Below are 16787 nucleotides of genomic sequence, written 5' to 3' on the forward strand. Positions count from 1 at the left end.
GCACAGCCCCAGCTCCTCCCAAGGGCACAGCAGCTCCTGGGGGGCAGACAAGGAGGTCAGCCTGCCCATCAGCCCCGGGGCTCGTGCTGGTACCGAGGGAATGAGGAAAAAGAGGCTGGTCACTCTCGGCCTCTCCGGAATTCATGTTGTGCGTGATCCCCAGCCCTGACTGAATTTGCCCCCTTCTCTCCCCAGTCAGCCCCACGCCCCAGGACAGCACAGCAGTCCTGGCCCTGGGGTTCCCTCAGGCACCTCCTGTGTCTCCCCACTCTCCCCTCCCTGTGCCTGATGAGTCCCTGCTGACTCCCTCGGCACTGCAGCGTCCTTGTGCGTGGACACATTGATTCAGTGCTTTATATTAGTGGACTTCACCTTTGAGGGTGTTTCACCTTCGGAGTCTCCATCCGTTCCAGTCCAAGGGCAAGTGTTGAGTCCCTAATCCCGCCTCTCTTCCCGCCTGAGATACATTTCCAGAACGTCCAGTATATGCCATCAGTCCTGTCATACATGAAGAAGACTGAGGAGATAATGGGAGCTCATGGACCGTCTCCCCTTCTATTGGGCACCAAGAAGAGCGCCTTTAAATCCAGAATATTTGGTGAAGTGGAAACCAATTATACCATGAGCTTAGCTCCAGAAACTTTGAAAACACAAGGAGAAGAGACTCCTTAAAATATTGATTCCTTGAACATGTTCTTGGAAGGAACTTTGGAGGAACAGCCCATCTTTCAGGCACTGCACTTGGGAGGTGCCCTTTTATTGAAGAGCTGTTATCTGTCAGGCCACACCTGACACAGTGTTGTGCAAGGGTCAGACACAGTAGGATCAAGCCTCAAGACAAGCAGCGTAAACTCAGAAAATTATCTATAAGTAGGATTATCACAAGAGAAAAAAGCATAATCACAGCCTAAGATAAACCCTGGGCAATGTGCAGAGAAGGGGTGGCAGGTTATTGTCGGTGAAACAGTGTCCATTGGGCCTGTTTCCACAGGGCATCCTTAAGCTCCTGGTTCCTCATGCTGTAGATGAGGGGGTTCACTGCTGGAGGAACCACCGAGTACAACACTGCCACCACTGGGTCCAGAGATGGGGAAGAGATGGAGGGAGGCTTCAGGTGGGCAAACACTCCAGTACTGATAAAGAGGGAGACCACGGCCAGGTGAGGGAGGCATGTGGAAAAGGCTTTGTGCCGTCCCTGCTCCGAGGGGATCCTCAGCACCACCCTCAGGATCTGCACATAGGACAGCACAATGAAAACAAAACACCCAAAGGCTAAACAGGCACTAACCACAAGAAGTCCAACTTCCCTGTCGTAGGAGTGTGTGCAGGCGAGCTTGAGGATGTGGGGGATTTCACAGAAGAACTGGTGCAGGGCATTGCCCTGGCAGAGGGGCAGTGAAAATGTATTGGCCGTGTGCAGGAGAGAATTGAGGAACCCACTGCCCCAGGCAGCTGCTGCCATGCGGACACAAGCTCTGCTGCCCAGGAGGGTCCCGTAGTGCAGGGGATGGCAGATGGAGACGTAGCGGTCATAGGCCATGATGGTGAGGAGAAAACACTCTGTTGACATAAAAAAGGAAAAGAAAAAGAGCTGGACAGCACAGCCAGAGTAAGAGATATCCTGGGTGTTCCAGAGGGAATTGGCCATGGCTTTGGGGACAATGGTGGAGATGCAGCCCAGGTCAAGAATAGAGAGGTTGAGGAGGAAGAAGTACATGGGGATGTGGAGGCGGTGGTCGCAAGCGATGGCAGTGATGATGAGGCCGTTTCCCAGGAGGGCAGCCAGGTAGATGCCCAGGAAGAGCCCGAAGGTCAAGAGCTGCAGCTCCCGTGTGTCTGCGAATGCCAGGAGGAGGAAGTGGGTGATGGAGCTGCTGTTGGACATTTGCTGCCTCTGGGCAGGGGGACCTGTCCAAGGAGGAAAAGGCAGTCATAAACTGGGAGAGACTTCTCTGAGGAAATCCCAATGCCATTCCTCACAGAAATCCCCCTCCCACAGCTGAATGAGGAATGACCCAGCTCATTCTCAACCCCACAAACTCAATGACACGCTCCCTGATCGATTAAAATACTGCTTCAACACCTCCTTTCCACGAGGACAGCTCTGGGGCAGGACTCCCAGAGTCAGAGACAGTAGAGAAGCTGACCCGCAACCCCTCCCAAACTCCTGAGATGCAGGGTTCAACAGAGGGGTGGGGAAACGAGGAGAAATGCGCCTGTGCTCTGAAAAAAGGAAGCGAGGAGAGGGAGTCAGACAGGCGTGCAGTGAATCCTTCTCCTCAGTGACAGTGTCTCCAGACAGAGACACTGAAGGGCACTTGCTTTTATGTTGTGCATCACTTATAGGACACAAACACTTCTCCTGGACTGGAGGTGCAGCTGCCGAGAAGGCATCTCGGGCTCTGGACCCTGTGGCTGTGGGGCGGGCGGGAGAGGAGAGCAGAGGCTTGCTGCGGAGAAGTTGTCTGAAGTTCAGGGGGTGGGAGGAGGTGCCGGGATCCCCCCTGCCCGGGCATGTCTGGCAGCAGCTCCCTCTGTCCCTGCCTGTGTCTGGGCTGCCAGGAGCTGCCCCTGCCTGGAGCTGCTTCTCTGCCCCCGGCTCTCCTCCCTGCCAGTGCCCCAGAGCCCATCCCACCTGCTGTGTGTTCAGCTCTGCCCTGCAGACCCCTCCTGGCAGCACAGCGCTGTCCGGGGGCATCTCTGGGTGTGTGGGGGCTCAGGAGGGGTTCAGGGAAGTGCTATCGAGAACGGGGGTCTCTGTGCCTTCTCCACAAAGGAGAAATCCACTCCCACCTCCCACTGCCCACCCAGCACCCGAGAGGAGAAATCCCACAGCACAGACTTGTTCTCTTTCAGGGGAAAGGTGCCTCGATGTCCTTCTTCAAAAGGACTCTGTGCAAATGTCCTGGGAGTGATGGGGATCCGGGAGCAGCCCTGACCCACACAGGTCCATCTCAGCAACAGAAGGCATCTGCCTTGCTGGCAGTCACTCCTTCCACCCACTGCTTCTCCCCACAGAAGCTCCGTGGGAACTCCCCAGGCAGGCGCAGAGCTGACCCTGGCAAAGTCCCTGCCCCGGCACACAGCCCCGGGGTGCAGTCCTCCTGACAGAGCCCAGCAGCTCTCAGATGGACCAGCTTGAGGAGATCCCTCCAGGAACTGGAGCTGCATTGCCCGGCACCCTGAGACTTACCACACAGAGGCTGGTGAAGATTTCTGCCCCAGTGAGCTCTCACCACCCCCCACTCCCAACTGCCTTTAAGCTCACTCTGCCTCGCAGGTCTCCCCTCTCTGCCTGCAGGCAGTGTCCCCAGCCCTGCTCCTGGGCAGAGCTGTCTCTCTGCAGCACTGCCTGCTTGTCAGGAGCTCCCTCCGGCCCAGCAGCCCGGCCAAGCTCAGCAGCAGAGGTCCAGCCCACGGTGGCACTCTCTCTGTCCCCTCTGGGCTCCCTGGAGGTGTCCCTGGGGCTCCAGGGGAACCGCCTGTGAAAAAAAATGATGCAATCTCTGATGTTCCCTCCCTCAGCTGTGCAGAGACACTTACTTCCAGCAGTGTTATTTCTCCCAGCAGAAGAAGAGCTGGCCATGAGTACCTCCTCTTCTTGTTCCATCAGTAGCACACATGGGGTCTTGGACTCTTGGTACCAGGATTCCTTATGGCAAGTCACCAGCTGACTGGTGCCACAGCTGGGGGGCTTCAGCCCAAACGTGCAGCAATGATCTCAGCCAGGGGCACAGACAGGACGAGCTGGAACCGTTCCTGTGGCAGACAGAGCTGTGACATGGTGGCAGAGCTCAGTCCAGCTGGTCTTCAAGGACAGCCTCCTCCAAGCTCTGCTATAGTCCAGATCGCAATTCAATCTAACCCCCAAAGGCAATTCAAGGGCACCAGAATGAGTGTTTACTCCTTCAGGAACAGTTCAAGGAGAAACAAAGCCACTGTGTGGCCACTGCTGAGTTTCAGAGAGCGGGTGGAGCTATATCGGAGATTCTCTACATCCTCTTTGCCTCAGTCTGCCCCAGCAAGGTCTCCCAGGGCTCTGCGACTCGGGGCAGGAATCTGGAGGAACGCCACCAGCAGTGGATTGTTCCCAAGTCACCTTAACTAAGACAATCCTTACCAGTCTATGGGACAGGAGGGGTGGCAGCTGAGGGAGATGACAGGGTAAGCCAATGTCCCAGCATGTCCAATGACACTCCGTAATCATTGAAAGGCCATGGAGGTTGAGGGAGGGAACTCCCTGATGACTGGCAGCATCCAAATATTGCATGCTCTTTTAGAAAAATGGCGAATGGATAAGCAGAGGAACTCAAGGCTGTGCCCCAGAGTGTGTCCACTCAGAACCCATTTGTGGGTGTCTGAAACCCTGGATTTACCCAGGGCTGCTTGTGTCCCACCGTTCTCTGCTTCCTGTGATGGAGGAACAGGATTGCTCAGCACAGGGAGAGAAGCGCTCGTCTTTTAAGTTGGAAGTCAGCAAAGTTTTCAACATCTTCCCCCACAATATGCTTGTGCCTGAATTAGGATGTCATGGCTTGCATGGGTGCATAAGGAGATGGGTAACTAACCAGATGGCTGTTTGGGCTCAGAGGTGTGTGGTCAATGTGTGGTACTCTTCCTTGAGGCATCTAGCTTGAAAGCTCCTGCAAGGGTCTGTCCTGCCACCTGCCCTGTTTATCATGTTTTTAAGGACCTGGAGAAGATGCAAGTGTTCTTTTTCATAGGATTTGCAGACACTACTCTGGCGGGAAGGGCTGGCATGCCAAAGGACATAGACAGGCCAGAGGGATGGGCCAAACGTAATATCATGATGTCCGATAAAGAGAACTCTGAAGTCCTGCCCTTGAGGTGCACTAACCCCGTGCAATGACAGAGGGCAGGGGCGGTGTGGCTGGGTGGCAGCTTTGCGGGAAAGGCTCTGCTGGTCCTTCAGTTTCATTAGGCAAAACAGGAGCCAGGGGCAAAGAAGGCCAACAGCATCCTTTGCTTCTCTTTCCATTCCCTGAAATCTCGAGTGCTTCTCTTTTATTCTCCTAATACCCTCCCAAAAGAACAGCCCACCTGTGCTGCTTTCAGGAGAAACTGAACCCATTTTCTCTTCAGTAATTTGACTTTCCAGCCAAGCCTCCTCGAACTAACTGACTTCTCTGAAATTTAATGCATATTGGCCATAAGCTGTTGGCTCTCAGAGTGACAAAACCTGATTATCTATAATTGATGCCAAGGCATGGTATGCAGAGAGGCTCTTGCTTAGACTTTTTGCTATAACAACCAAGGGCAGCTCACTTTGTTATATGCCCTGTTGGAGGGTCGGAAGCGGTAAAGTGTAGAGGGGTCACACCTTTGGATAGGAGCGAAGATGAGAAGTGACCCAAAACTGACTAACTTATCTAAACTGACAAGTCCTTTCTCTCTCTCCCTCCTCTCCTTGGAAAGAGAGGTGAGGGGGAGCATCTGTCGTTTGTCGCAGTGGCCAGGACGGCCCAAACCACGACAAGGGTGAAGGAACTGCACTGTTGGACTAAAGGCAGTCCTTGCTCCTGCACACAGAATTCCAGCCACAAATAGCTCTGTGCTCATTTAATATTTGGTTCGCTGTCTCGAGAAATTGTCCCTGACACACCCTTGGCTGGGCTCAAGTAGCATCTTGTCTGGGAAGCTCTCCTAATGAACAGCCTCATCCCAACTTCATTCCGTGGTCTGTAAACGGAGAGGCAAGCCCTGCAGTCAAAGTGGAAGGTTTGTGGGTGATGGTGGTGACTGAAATGACCCACAATGCATCTTTGGTGTGGCTTTCTGGATGCTCAGAACCAATGGACCTCTGAAGGAAAGTCAATCTGGAATTGGAGCTTACGGAAAACACATTTAAAACTCTTTTCTACTGAGTCGCTTGGAGCAGCAAAATTCCTGTTAGTGTTTGCCTGTGTAGAGGCTGTATGGGAAGTGCACAGCATAAAACAGACCATGCAGCTTGAGCTAAAATATACGTTAAGGAGGAAAAGGATGTTACAAACTCAAGAAGCAGGTGATTGAACCAGGGCAATGCCCTAGGAGATCCCACTGTCTTAAAGTAGCAGATCCTACTTCTCCAGCCTGTCAAGTTTACGTTAGTCATGGCAAAGTGAAAAAGGAAGCCGGTGCCATTGGAACCCTGTGGTGTGCCATGTATGATTCACAGGATCTCCTGAGAGAAATGGATGACGAGGTAAAGAATGTGCAAAAAAAACCCATCTGTAAATTGAAGGAGGACGAATTTCCCAAAATAAAAACAATCATCTTAATCAAAATTTGAGAGGAAGATCTCAGGGTAAACAGACATAGACCCTGGTTACAAATCAAACAGCTGGACTTAGAAGTTGGACAAGCGCAAGATTTAGAAACAGAACTAAAGGTTTTAGAAAATGAGCTACAGAAAGCTGGAACAGCAGCTCAGCTTCCAGCAGAGTAACATATAGTCACGAACAGAAGTCACAACCAATCTTGACCGAAGGCGGGAAATTGTCATCTTCCAACCAAGGCAATGAAAAGGATTAATGTGAAAAGACCCATCAGGTCAGCCTGCATAGTAAGGGAAAGCAATATTTATTATGCTGTAGATGCAGAAGGCAATAGGCATTGTATTTTGCCTCAGAATATTCAAGGAGAGTTTATCGAAGTTCATGCGTGAGCTCAGACAAAGACTCTGAGCAGCGGGTGGGGGCCTAACTTGAAGAAGGATGTATATCTCTGGTGTAGGAACTGCCTTTCTTGTGCCATGACCCATGCAGACAACCCTGGATCAAAAGCCCAACTCCAGCAGCAACATATTGGAAGCCCACGGGCACAACTGCAGATCGATTTTGTGGGACCTCTGTAAGTGACAGCTTGAAACACCAAACACATCTTGGTAGTAGGAGATCCTTTTAGTATATAGACAGAAGCCCCCCCTTGCAAAACCAACATGATGGCCACCACTGTCAATCTGCTCTTTTAACTGCTCCACACCATAGAGTCTGATCTCAGCACTCACTTTATCACAATAATTATCCATGAGCACTGCAAAGCTTAAACGTAAGATGTGCCGCCCTGTCTCTGTCAACCCGTGGGGCAGAGGAGAGGCAAAAGCCAGTAACGGGGTTTGGATGTTGAAGGTGGGGTCCAGCAGAGATGAGGCGTCAAGGGAGTGGATGGGGAGAGATAGACAAAGGTGAGACAAGTTCTGATCTTGATTGTGAGGCCACTACTGTTGTAGGAGCATGACTGGCCAGCAGCTGGCCCAGCAGTTTGGGGACAAGAGGTTTATCACAAAACCGCTCTTCCCAGCAGAGCCAAGATAGGGGCAGAGGGAAAGGGGAGCGGCAGGCCAAGGGAAGATGGCTGGCATGGTGATGATTCTGAGGGCACTTCCACAGCAGCAGCCTGGTTGGCCCTCAGGGGACTTGCTGGCCAGCAGTCATTCTGAGGTCATCCAGCGCATCAGAGTCCCCACCCAAAAGGAACTCCATCCTTGGGGAGGGGAGGGGGTGAGGCAGGTGGAAGAGGCCCACCTGGGTTCTGATCCTGGGGACACCTCTGTTACAGCAACCTGACCAACCATGGCAGACAGAAGGGCAGGTGGGGCTCATGGCCACCTGGCTCAGGACAAGCCCTGACATTGGCGGAAAATCTTCTCCTTATCTCCAGGTTGAACATCCCCTCTTTCACCCAACACTCGTCTTTCATCCTCTTAATATGCACCAAATTGGTGAGCCTATCTCTGTATTTTTATGACCTCCTCCTAGGTTCTGACAGGCTGCAAGGAGGTCCCCGTAAGCCTTCTTTCTGCTCTTGACCTTCCTTGCAACCACTGGCTCAAGGGGAGCTTTGCCTTCCTAAAAACAGTGACGTCAACAGAGATAAGTTTCTTCCTTGTCATGTCCTTGCTGTCACCTCCGGGCAGCTGCTTCATGGCCCCTGTCAGAGCCAGCCTCGTCCCTCTACACTCACCCAGCCTCCCTGCCCCCCCCCCCCCCCCCCCGCCCCCAAATGCATTATCATCAAAGGAAGACTTGTGGTACACAAAGAGGTTTCTAGGGCAATCAAAACCACGGTCAGTGGAGAGAGGGAAACAAGGGTGAGCTCTTTGTGTGCTGTATTATGTTAGTGTAAGATATCTACCCATATAGACACACAGCAAAAACGGATCCTTCCGAGAGCTGGTCTGACACCTTCCATCTATCCAGAACCTGGCCCCGGGATCCCCTCGTCCCCCTGCTCCCCCCAGGCACAGACAAGCACACGCTCACGCAAATGGCTCTCTCCAGCACAGAGTCAAAGAATCATTGAGGCCGGGAGCCAGTCAGCGTCCACCTTCTCTGGGCTGCCCCTTCATGCTTCATTTTAGTCAGGACCTCCTTTCTCACCCATGCCAGGCTCCTGCCAGCTTTGACAGACTTCCTATATGATGGGGTGGACTGTTCTGGAGCTGCAAGAGTCCATCCTTGACTAGCAAAGAGCTCTCTGCCCCCCTCTTCTCCGCAGGGCCATATCCCATGGGATTCTTCTGATCAGGGCCCTCAGAAGGCCAAAGCCTGCTCTCCTGAAGTCCCCCTCTTGGCCTTGTTCCCTTCTTTCAGGAGCCTCAACTCTACCTTCTCACCCCTGACTGTGACATCCCTGACAGTGGGAGATGGGAAATTTTTTTTCTACACTCTGGAGCAGGTACGGAGACCCCAGTTCTTGTTAGCATTTGTCTGAGCCTCTTCTTATCCTCTTGGCATGCAGAGATGTCCCTGGGCAGTGCCCTGCTGCCAGGAGGGATCTGCAGGGCAGAGCTGAGCACACAGCGGGAGAGATGAGGTCAGTGAGCACTGGCAGGGAGGTGATGTTGGGACAGAGAAACAGCTCCCGGCAGGGACAGCTCCAGGCAGCCCAGACGTGGGCAGGGAGTCGGAGGGACCTGCTCCCACAAACACCTTGGGAGAGGGGACTTGGGCACCCTCCCTGCCATCCCCTGCAGTGCAGACACCCACTCTGAAGGAACGCCCTGGTCTCCTTTTCCACCCAGCAGAGCCCAACCCTCTGTCCCTCTCTTGCCTCCTCACAGCAACACTCCTGGCATTTCTCCACATTTCCCCTTTCTGCTGGTTTAGGGCAGCTTATCGTTTCTAGATGGGGACTTAAAAACATTGCCTTTTTATTTTGGGTGGCAGTATTTTGCTATGTTATCGGGTCTTTTTTAATGTTTCCGTTTTGTGTCACTTTTCTAATGGCACCTTGCGAATTGCCGCGGTCAGACTCACCTTGGGACGGCGGGAGGCCTCTGTTGGACATTGTGCATAATTACACCTTGGGTTATATTATGGGCCATTTAGCAAGAGGGGGGATGTCTCTTGAGTCTTTGTATGTGCCGGTGGCATCAATAGCAACAGTTTTTGAAAGTCTGGAATACCCTTGGAATGTTTTGGTTATTGTGCTTGGGTAATTAAATTTTGCGGGCTCTTTCTTCTTCATTGGTGGATCTACAGTATAGGGACGTGTCCAGCGGCAACCCCCCGGCCCCCACAGCCGACATCGTACCTGCACAGCCCCCACCTGTCCCTGTGACAGACATCGCGCCTGCACAGACCCTGCCGTCCCCTGCGACACTCAGACCCTGCCAGCCCCCATGGCAGGCATCCATCCGATCCAGACTCCGCTGGCTTAGATTCCGCCGGCTCCTATGTCAGGCACTGCACGGTATTTCTCCTGCACAGCACCCGCCAGCCCCCATGACGGACATTGCACCTCTCCAGTCCCCGCTGGCTACCATGACAGGACCCGCAGCTGCAACGAGTATTACACCTATTCCGACCTTGGTGATGGATGATGCAGCTGAACTACAGACCCAGTCAGTGCCGGTATCAGTCAACCCTGTGCATAAGACAAGATGTGCAATAGGACCAGATAGCAACAGTCAGTCAGGGACATCACACAATGAAGAAACAGAGGAAACCACTCCATCATTACCCCTAAGTGAGCTGCGAGACATACGTAAGGATTACAGCTGTCAGGAAGGCGAGTGATTCCTTGGCTACTCGATTGCTGGGACACTGGAGCTGATAGTTTGGACTTAGATGGTAGAGAAGCCAAGCGGTTGGGACCATTGACTAGAAAATTGGGTATTGACAGGGTTTTTGGAAGAACACCACAATCCCTTAGCCTCTGGAGATGACTCCTGTAAAGCGTGAGGAGCAAGTATCCCTATAGGGACGCTATCCCATACCACCCATCCAAGTGGACAACTATTGAGAGAGATGTTCAGAATCTCTTCTGAGGGGAGGGAAATAGCTGTGCGGGAGATGATTTTTACTGATTTGGACAACGTGCAGACACCATTATATCCAGATGCACTCAAAATTACCGTACCCACTTGGCGCATGTGGGTACGGAGAGCACCAGCGGCACATGCTCATGGATTGGTATTATTTTGCTGGAAAGAGGGTGAGGCACTGACGGTGGGTCATGTGGATACTGACATGCAGCATTATGCACATAATCTTTTTCTGCCCCACAGGACAGTGTGTCAGCATTGGACAGGTCACGTGACCAGGCCGCTGTCTCAGTTGAGGAAAAACCATAAATCTTCTGTAGCATGTGGCAGTGTATTGGACAACTGGTTAGATGATGTCCCTCAGCCATGGAAAAATCGTCTGAAAAAGCTAGGTGGGAACTTGATGAGATGTTGCAGAAAATGCAGAGTGTTTCTCTGCAGGCTGATGTCTCAGCTGTGAGAAACGCACCTGATAACTTGATAACCTGATAATCGTTTCATAGAGTGTTCAACCAAATATCCCAGCTGGTAAATAGTGTGGACTCCCAACCTGTACTGACCAGCGTTTTGGCAATTGAAGAAAAATGCTTTCCTAATAAACCTGTTTGAGAGAAACAATACACACCTGTCCTGGTGTGAGGTAAAACAGAACCAATTTTGTTCAGTAACTTCGCTTCTTAGCCGGGCTTCTTCTAACTACTGAAATTAACAGTATATTTTGCAGACAGTGTTCACTCTCTCAGAGTGATCAGACCTATGTTTACAGCGGATGCCCAGGCACGGTGTGCAGAGAGGCTCTTGCTTATACTTATTGCTATAACACCCACGGCCAACCAACTTTGTGATTTCCCCCTTGGACGGTTGGAAGTGGAAAAGCATAGTGAGGTCCCACCTGCGGGGAGGAGTGGACAGGACAGGTGACCAACGGGGTATTCCATCCCATCTGCCTCATGCTCAGTATAAAAGCTGAGGGATCAAAGGGTCAGCTCGCTTCCTTCAATGACCGGTGTCTGAGGAGTACTCTGTCTGTTCATCTGCCTGTGATCCCGATCCTGAATCCTTATCTGGAATCCAGTTCCCATCCAGCACTGAGTCCAGTCTGGGACTGCCCCAGCGCCAGCCAGTGACGTGATCATCATCCTGGGAGCTTGATATGGTTTTGTATATATTTCATTTTTTTTATTTTATTATTAATATTTCATTAACAGAGTTTAGGTCCTTCTAAACTCGTAAGTCCCTTTCTCTCTCTCCTGCCTCTCCTCGGTAGGGGAGAGCATCTGCCGTTCTGCCTGAGTGGCCAGTCCAGCCCAAACCTCAATACCTACACATTCACCCTCCATTTGGAGAGGTCCAGTTTCAATATCATTTGGAAATTGCTGATATCACTTAATGCGTAAGCAGATAAACAAAGACAAGTGGAAGAAAAAGGAAACTTTTTTCTTTTCTTTTCTTTCATTTTTAAAATCATTTCACTTCTGAAATCTCTCAAATAAGAATTGTAAAGTGAAGAAAATTATGCTCAGAGCCTTGGCTTGTTAGGGCATTTTGCATGTTAATGAACTGGCCTCTTGAGAAGTAAAAGGCAGCAACAAAGCTTCAAGTTTCTTAGCATGTCAGTGGGCTGCACTGAGGGCCACCCCTGAAAAGACCTTGGAGGGAATGACCAGAAAAGGGACTGTCCCTGGAGGCTGGTGAAGCAGGAAGTCAGAGGCACTGCTTACAGGTTGAAAATCAAACATGGAAGTGGTTGTGAAAGCCCTTGACCTGTCTCATCAAGCGGGATGTCCAAGCACTGACCCCCACACCCTGGGAATGGGGATCCTTTCCCACACGGGAAGCTCAGGGCTCTTCCTGGGAGCAGTGAGATGAAGGGGTGTGTGATGCCAAGGGCAAGACACCTCTCAAGCCCTCTGGAGGGTGGGGTGGAGGCAACAAGGCCCCGTTGATGTAAGGAACTGGAGTGCTCTCAGGGGCCTCAGTGGAAGAGACCGCAGCCATAGTGGAAAGGACAAGGATTTCAGTTCTGTTGGGGGGTCCCAGCCCCAACAAAGGGGCCATACGCCCCACAGGCTGTGGCTGTTTCTCTGCAGATGCCAAGATCAGAGAAGATGATGCCAGCATCAGAACAGATGCAGATGCCAACCCCTGCTTCCCCACCCCACTCTGCCCCCATGCTTTCCCAAGCTCTACTGATGACTCTGTCTTCACTATTTCTTCAAACACAAGGCTGTCGTTTTCTGAGGTTTTCCTAATGGCTGTGAGTTCCCCATAACCTGTGCGGCTTCTTCCAAAGCCCTCCTAATGCTCCTCAGATGCCAAAGATGTCTCATCCCATAGACTCATTTGAATCCTCTATTTAGCTCCATGTCATTGCATGGAACTGCACATTCTTCTGCTGCTGCCTCAAAGACAAAACTAGATCTATTTCACTTCAGTATGACACCCTCCTGATATCCCAAATCTGGGTTTGTTACACGGTGTGCAAGCCAATAACACACAGAGCAGAGGTATTTCCAAGTTTATTCCATTAATGCGCGGAAATGGGGTGCTCAGCCCAAAACGGGAGCACAACTTAGCTTCAAAAGACTCCACTTCTATGCATTGATGTTTACATATTCAAACAATATATATATATATTCACAGTTACTCATTGTTATTCTCTTCAAGGATTGGTTGAGATTTCTTTGCTTCCCATGTAAATTAGTGCACAGACTCTGTCTTCTTCTTCCATTGTTCTCTTTTGAGTAGGTGGTATCATTTGGGTAGGTGGTCAGTGAGTCAGTGGTCGTGATCTCCCCCTGGCAGAATTACCTTTTACCGCTTCTTTGATCTTGGCAGTTCCAAGAGGTTTTCTGGGTTCGCTGACCCGCCCTACAGTTCATCACTCTCTTGACAGGAATCCCCTGCTTCTCAACAATGCTACATTGTCTGGTGGTAGTTCCTTAACTGAGTCATAGATAAATCATGTCTAGTTACTCTTTTTCTATTTTCATATTAGGTAAATTATTAAATAGGGTTGGGGCAGTACAGGGGACTTGAAAAGCAGCAGGTGTCCTTGGTTGCTTCAATTACAATGACATTTATATTACGTTTTCTTAGTTTATGTCAATTTTCCTGCAACAGAGAGAGCTGCCCTGTTATTACAGAGATGCTCCTCAGGAAGGCAGTTCTGATGCTGTGATGACACATTTACCGAAGGCCTCACTATTATCCAGCACAGTAGGGACAGCCTGTGAGGAGACATGGGCAGCTTACTGCTGCTGAAGGTGAACCCATTGAATCCCTTTCTTCAATGCTTCTTTGAGCTCCTGGTTCCTCATGCTGTAGATGAGGGGGTTCACTGCTGGGGGCACCACCGAGTACAGCACTGCCACCACCAGGTCCAGGGATGATGAGGAGATGGAGGGGGGCTTCATGTAGGCAAACATGCCAGTGCTGATAACGAGGGAGACAACCATTAGGTGAGGGAGGCACGTGGAAAAGGCTTTGTGCCGTCCCTGCTCCGAGGGGATTCGCAGCACAGCTCTGAAGATCTGCACATAGGACACCACAATGAAAACAAAACACTCAAAGAACAGACAGACACTGACCACAAGGACCCCGGCTTCCCTGATATAGGAGTCTGAGCAAGAGAGCCTGAGGATCTGGGGGACTTCACAGAAGAACTGGTGCAGGGCATTGCCCTGGCAGAGGGGCAGTGAAAATGTATTGGCCGTGTGCAGCACAGCGTTGAGAATCCCACTGCCCCAGACAGCTGCTGCCATGTGGACACAAGCTCTGCTGCCCAGGAGGGTCCCGTAGTGCAGGGGTTGGCAGATGGCAATGTAGCGGTCATAGGCCATGACGGTGAGAAGAGAAAACTCTGCTGATATGAAAAAGAAAAAGAAAAAGACCTGTGCAGCACACCCTTGGTAGGAGATGGTCCTGCTGTCCCAGAGGGAATTGGCCATGGCTTTGGGGAGAGTGGTGGAGATGCAGCCCAGGTCAAGAACAGAGAGGTTGAGGAGGAAGAAGTACATGGGGATGTGGAGGTGGTGGTCGCAGGCGATGGCGGTGACGATGAGGCCGTTTCCCAGGAGGGCAGCCAGGTAGATGCCCAGGAAGAGCCCGAAGGTCAAGAGCTGCAGCTCCCGTGTGTCTGCGAATGCCAGGAGGAGGAAGTGGGTGATGGAGCTGCTGTTGGACATTTCCTGCCTCTGGGTATCTCTTATTCTTAACTGTGACTATCTGTTAAGGAGGAAAAGACAGTACTGAGTCAGAGCACACTTCTCTCAGCAAAATGGATGGCATATGTCTTCGCAGCCCCACATTCAGACCCTCTTTTCAGGAGCACCTCTCTGCAGCTCCCTCACTTGAGCTCTGGCTTTTGCCGGCTGAGGCTGCCACTGGGAGCAGGGCAATGGGCTCCCGAGGAGTCCTCCTTGCTGTGCAGCAAGAGGGAACTAGGACAGCAGGGCTATCTCCAATTAAATGTAATCGTGTTATATCAAAGAGCTTTTCAGCGTTGTTGTCGGCAATTTGCCCAACTGCACAGCAGAGGAGAGGGGATTTTGTTTTCTCTGTTTTGTTCTGGTTGTACCTGCCGCATTTCGGAGCGGTTTGGGATGGCCGAAATCCCTGACATTTCTAATGCACTCCAGGTGAAGTCTTGTGGGTCCTGAGAGGCAAAGGGAGAGTCCCTTAGTGCAGAGAGAGGAGAGCAGCTCTGCCCATCAGTCCTCTTCTCCGCTGCCCTGTGCTGGCAGCTTGCAGCTGGAGGAGGATCCCTCTCAGGTCTTGCCATCAAAAGAAGCAGGACACTGCGGAGAAGAAAGGAATCCAGGTTCAAAGGGCAGATATACAGGCTCATTGCCTTTTCTCATCTCTCCCCTCCCAGACTGGGACCAGGAGGGATCATTGCAGCTGCCCACGTACATCTGCCCAGCAGCATTTCCATGGCCTGAGCACCGAGATGTCTTCTCCATGTGGATCCGAGGGAGCACGGAGATACTATGGGAGAGTTGTGCCCTTCTGGAGAGCACCCTGCAGCCCCACAAGACTCCTCAGGGAAATAGTTGATGTCCTTAAGTTGCCTGGAGGAGACCTGGGCACATTGCTCCCACAGACACGACTGCAGAGCAGGACCCAAAGGTTTGGCATCTGAACGGGAGCTGAATCTGCCACCCGCAACCCCCACCCCCCGCACTGACTCAGTTTATCCAACGGTGAGAACAAGGGCAGCTCAGGCAGGAGGGGACGGCAGTGAAATGCCACAACACTCCTGACAAGGGAGGAGGGACATGCTAGGCAGATGGCAATCCGGGGTTCGTCCTTTGCTGGGCTCTGGCTGCTGCAGGGTCAATGCGTGCCCGAGACCCCCGTGGGCTGGAGGGCAGAGCTGTGCCCCGGCTGGGAACGGAGACCAGGCAGGAGCTGCCCAGGGGAAGGTGTCTGTGCTGCAGGGACAGCACAGACGAGACCACATCGCCCTCGCCAGTGTTTCAGGCAGCAGCTCCCTCTCACTCCCTGCCCATGTCTCTGCTGCCAGCAGCCGTCCCCCTGTCCCCGGCTCAGCTCCCGTCAGTGCTCACAAACCCCATCGCACTGCTGTGCGCCCACCTCTGCCAGCAAACACCTCCAGGGACGGGGCGCTGCCCAGGGGCATCTCTGAGTGTGTGGGGGCTAAAGACCAGTTCACAGCGAACCTGATGTGGCTGCTAAGGGGAAGATGCTGCTGAGTTGGTGTGCTGCCCGAGAGGTCCTCTAAAAAGTATCATGAGGCAGAGCTCAGCCGGGCTGCACTCTCTTGAGAGCACAAGCACCATGCCCTGACCTGCTCATCCCTATCCTACCATGCTGGGGTCACTCCTTCCACCCACAGCTTCTCCCCACAGAATCTCCGTGGGGAGCTCCTTGGGCAGGCGGAGAGCTGACCCTGGCAGGCGGCAGAGTCCCTGCCCCAGCACACAGCCCCCAGGGTGCAGGGACCCTGCTGGCAAGGACAGCCCTGCCCACCCCTGCCTGCACATCAATCTGCAAACCCCGGAGCCATCCCTGGGAGAAGGCAGCTGTCCGTCATTGTCCCTCTGAAGGTGCAGCAGGACATCCATGCTCTGAAGCACGTCCTCCTGCTCCACACCAGACAAGCCAGGACAGCCATCCTGACAGCTCCTATCAGCCATGGCATGTGGCCAGCTCTAGGAGACACTGCCAGGAACTCATCTGCATTGCCCCACAGCCAGAGACTTACCATGTGAACGGCTGTGAAGGTTTGTCCCCCGGTGAGCTCTCTCCTGTCCTCCCACCCCAGACTGCCTTTACCTCTCCTCTTCTCTTCTCTTCTCTTCTCTTCTCTTCTCTTCTCTTCTCTTCTCTTCTCTTCTCTTCTCTTCTCTTCTCTTCTCTTCTCTTCTCTCTCTTCTCTTCTCTTCTCTTCTCTCTCTCTCTCTCTCTCTCTCTCTCCTCTCCTCTCCTCCTCTCCTCTCCTCTCCCTCTTCCCTCTCCTCCGTCCTCTCCCTCCCTCCTCTCTCGTGCAGTC

At 52.3% G+C, this 16787-nt stretch overlaps 2 protein-coding genes across 2 annotated transcripts; both read right to left on the reverse strand.

Annotated features, from left to right (window-relative positions):
- Positions 1-949: 949 nt before the first annotated feature.
- On the reverse strand, positions 950-1885 carry LOC309685224 (olfactory receptor 14I1-like; the record flags this gene model as incomplete). The annotated part of the gene is made up of 1 exon (XM_082501032.1): positions 950-1885. One exon carries the CDS (start codon positions 1883-1885, stop codon positions 950-952), a length of 936 nt encoding a protein of 311 aa, XP_082357158.1.
- An 11636-nt stretch (positions 1886-13521) lies between these two features.
- LOC309685225 (olfactory receptor 14A16-like) lies at positions 13522-14457 on the reverse strand (the record flags this gene model as incomplete). The annotated part of the gene is made up of 1 exon (XM_082501033.1): positions 13522-14457. The coding sequence occupies one exon, from the start codon at positions 14455-14457 to the stop codon at positions 13522-13524; it is 936 nt and encodes a 311-aa protein (XP_082357159.1).
- Between the last annotated feature and the right edge of the window lie 2330 nt (positions 14458-16787).

Source organism: Vanellus vanellus (genome assembly GCF_965231255.1).
Source record: "Vanellus vanellus genome assembly, contig: HAP1_SCAFFOLD_561, whole genome shotgun sequence".
In the NCBI taxonomy this organism is placed as follows: domain Eukaryota; kingdom Metazoa; phylum Chordata; class Aves; order Charadriiformes; family Charadriidae; genus Vanellus; species Vanellus vanellus.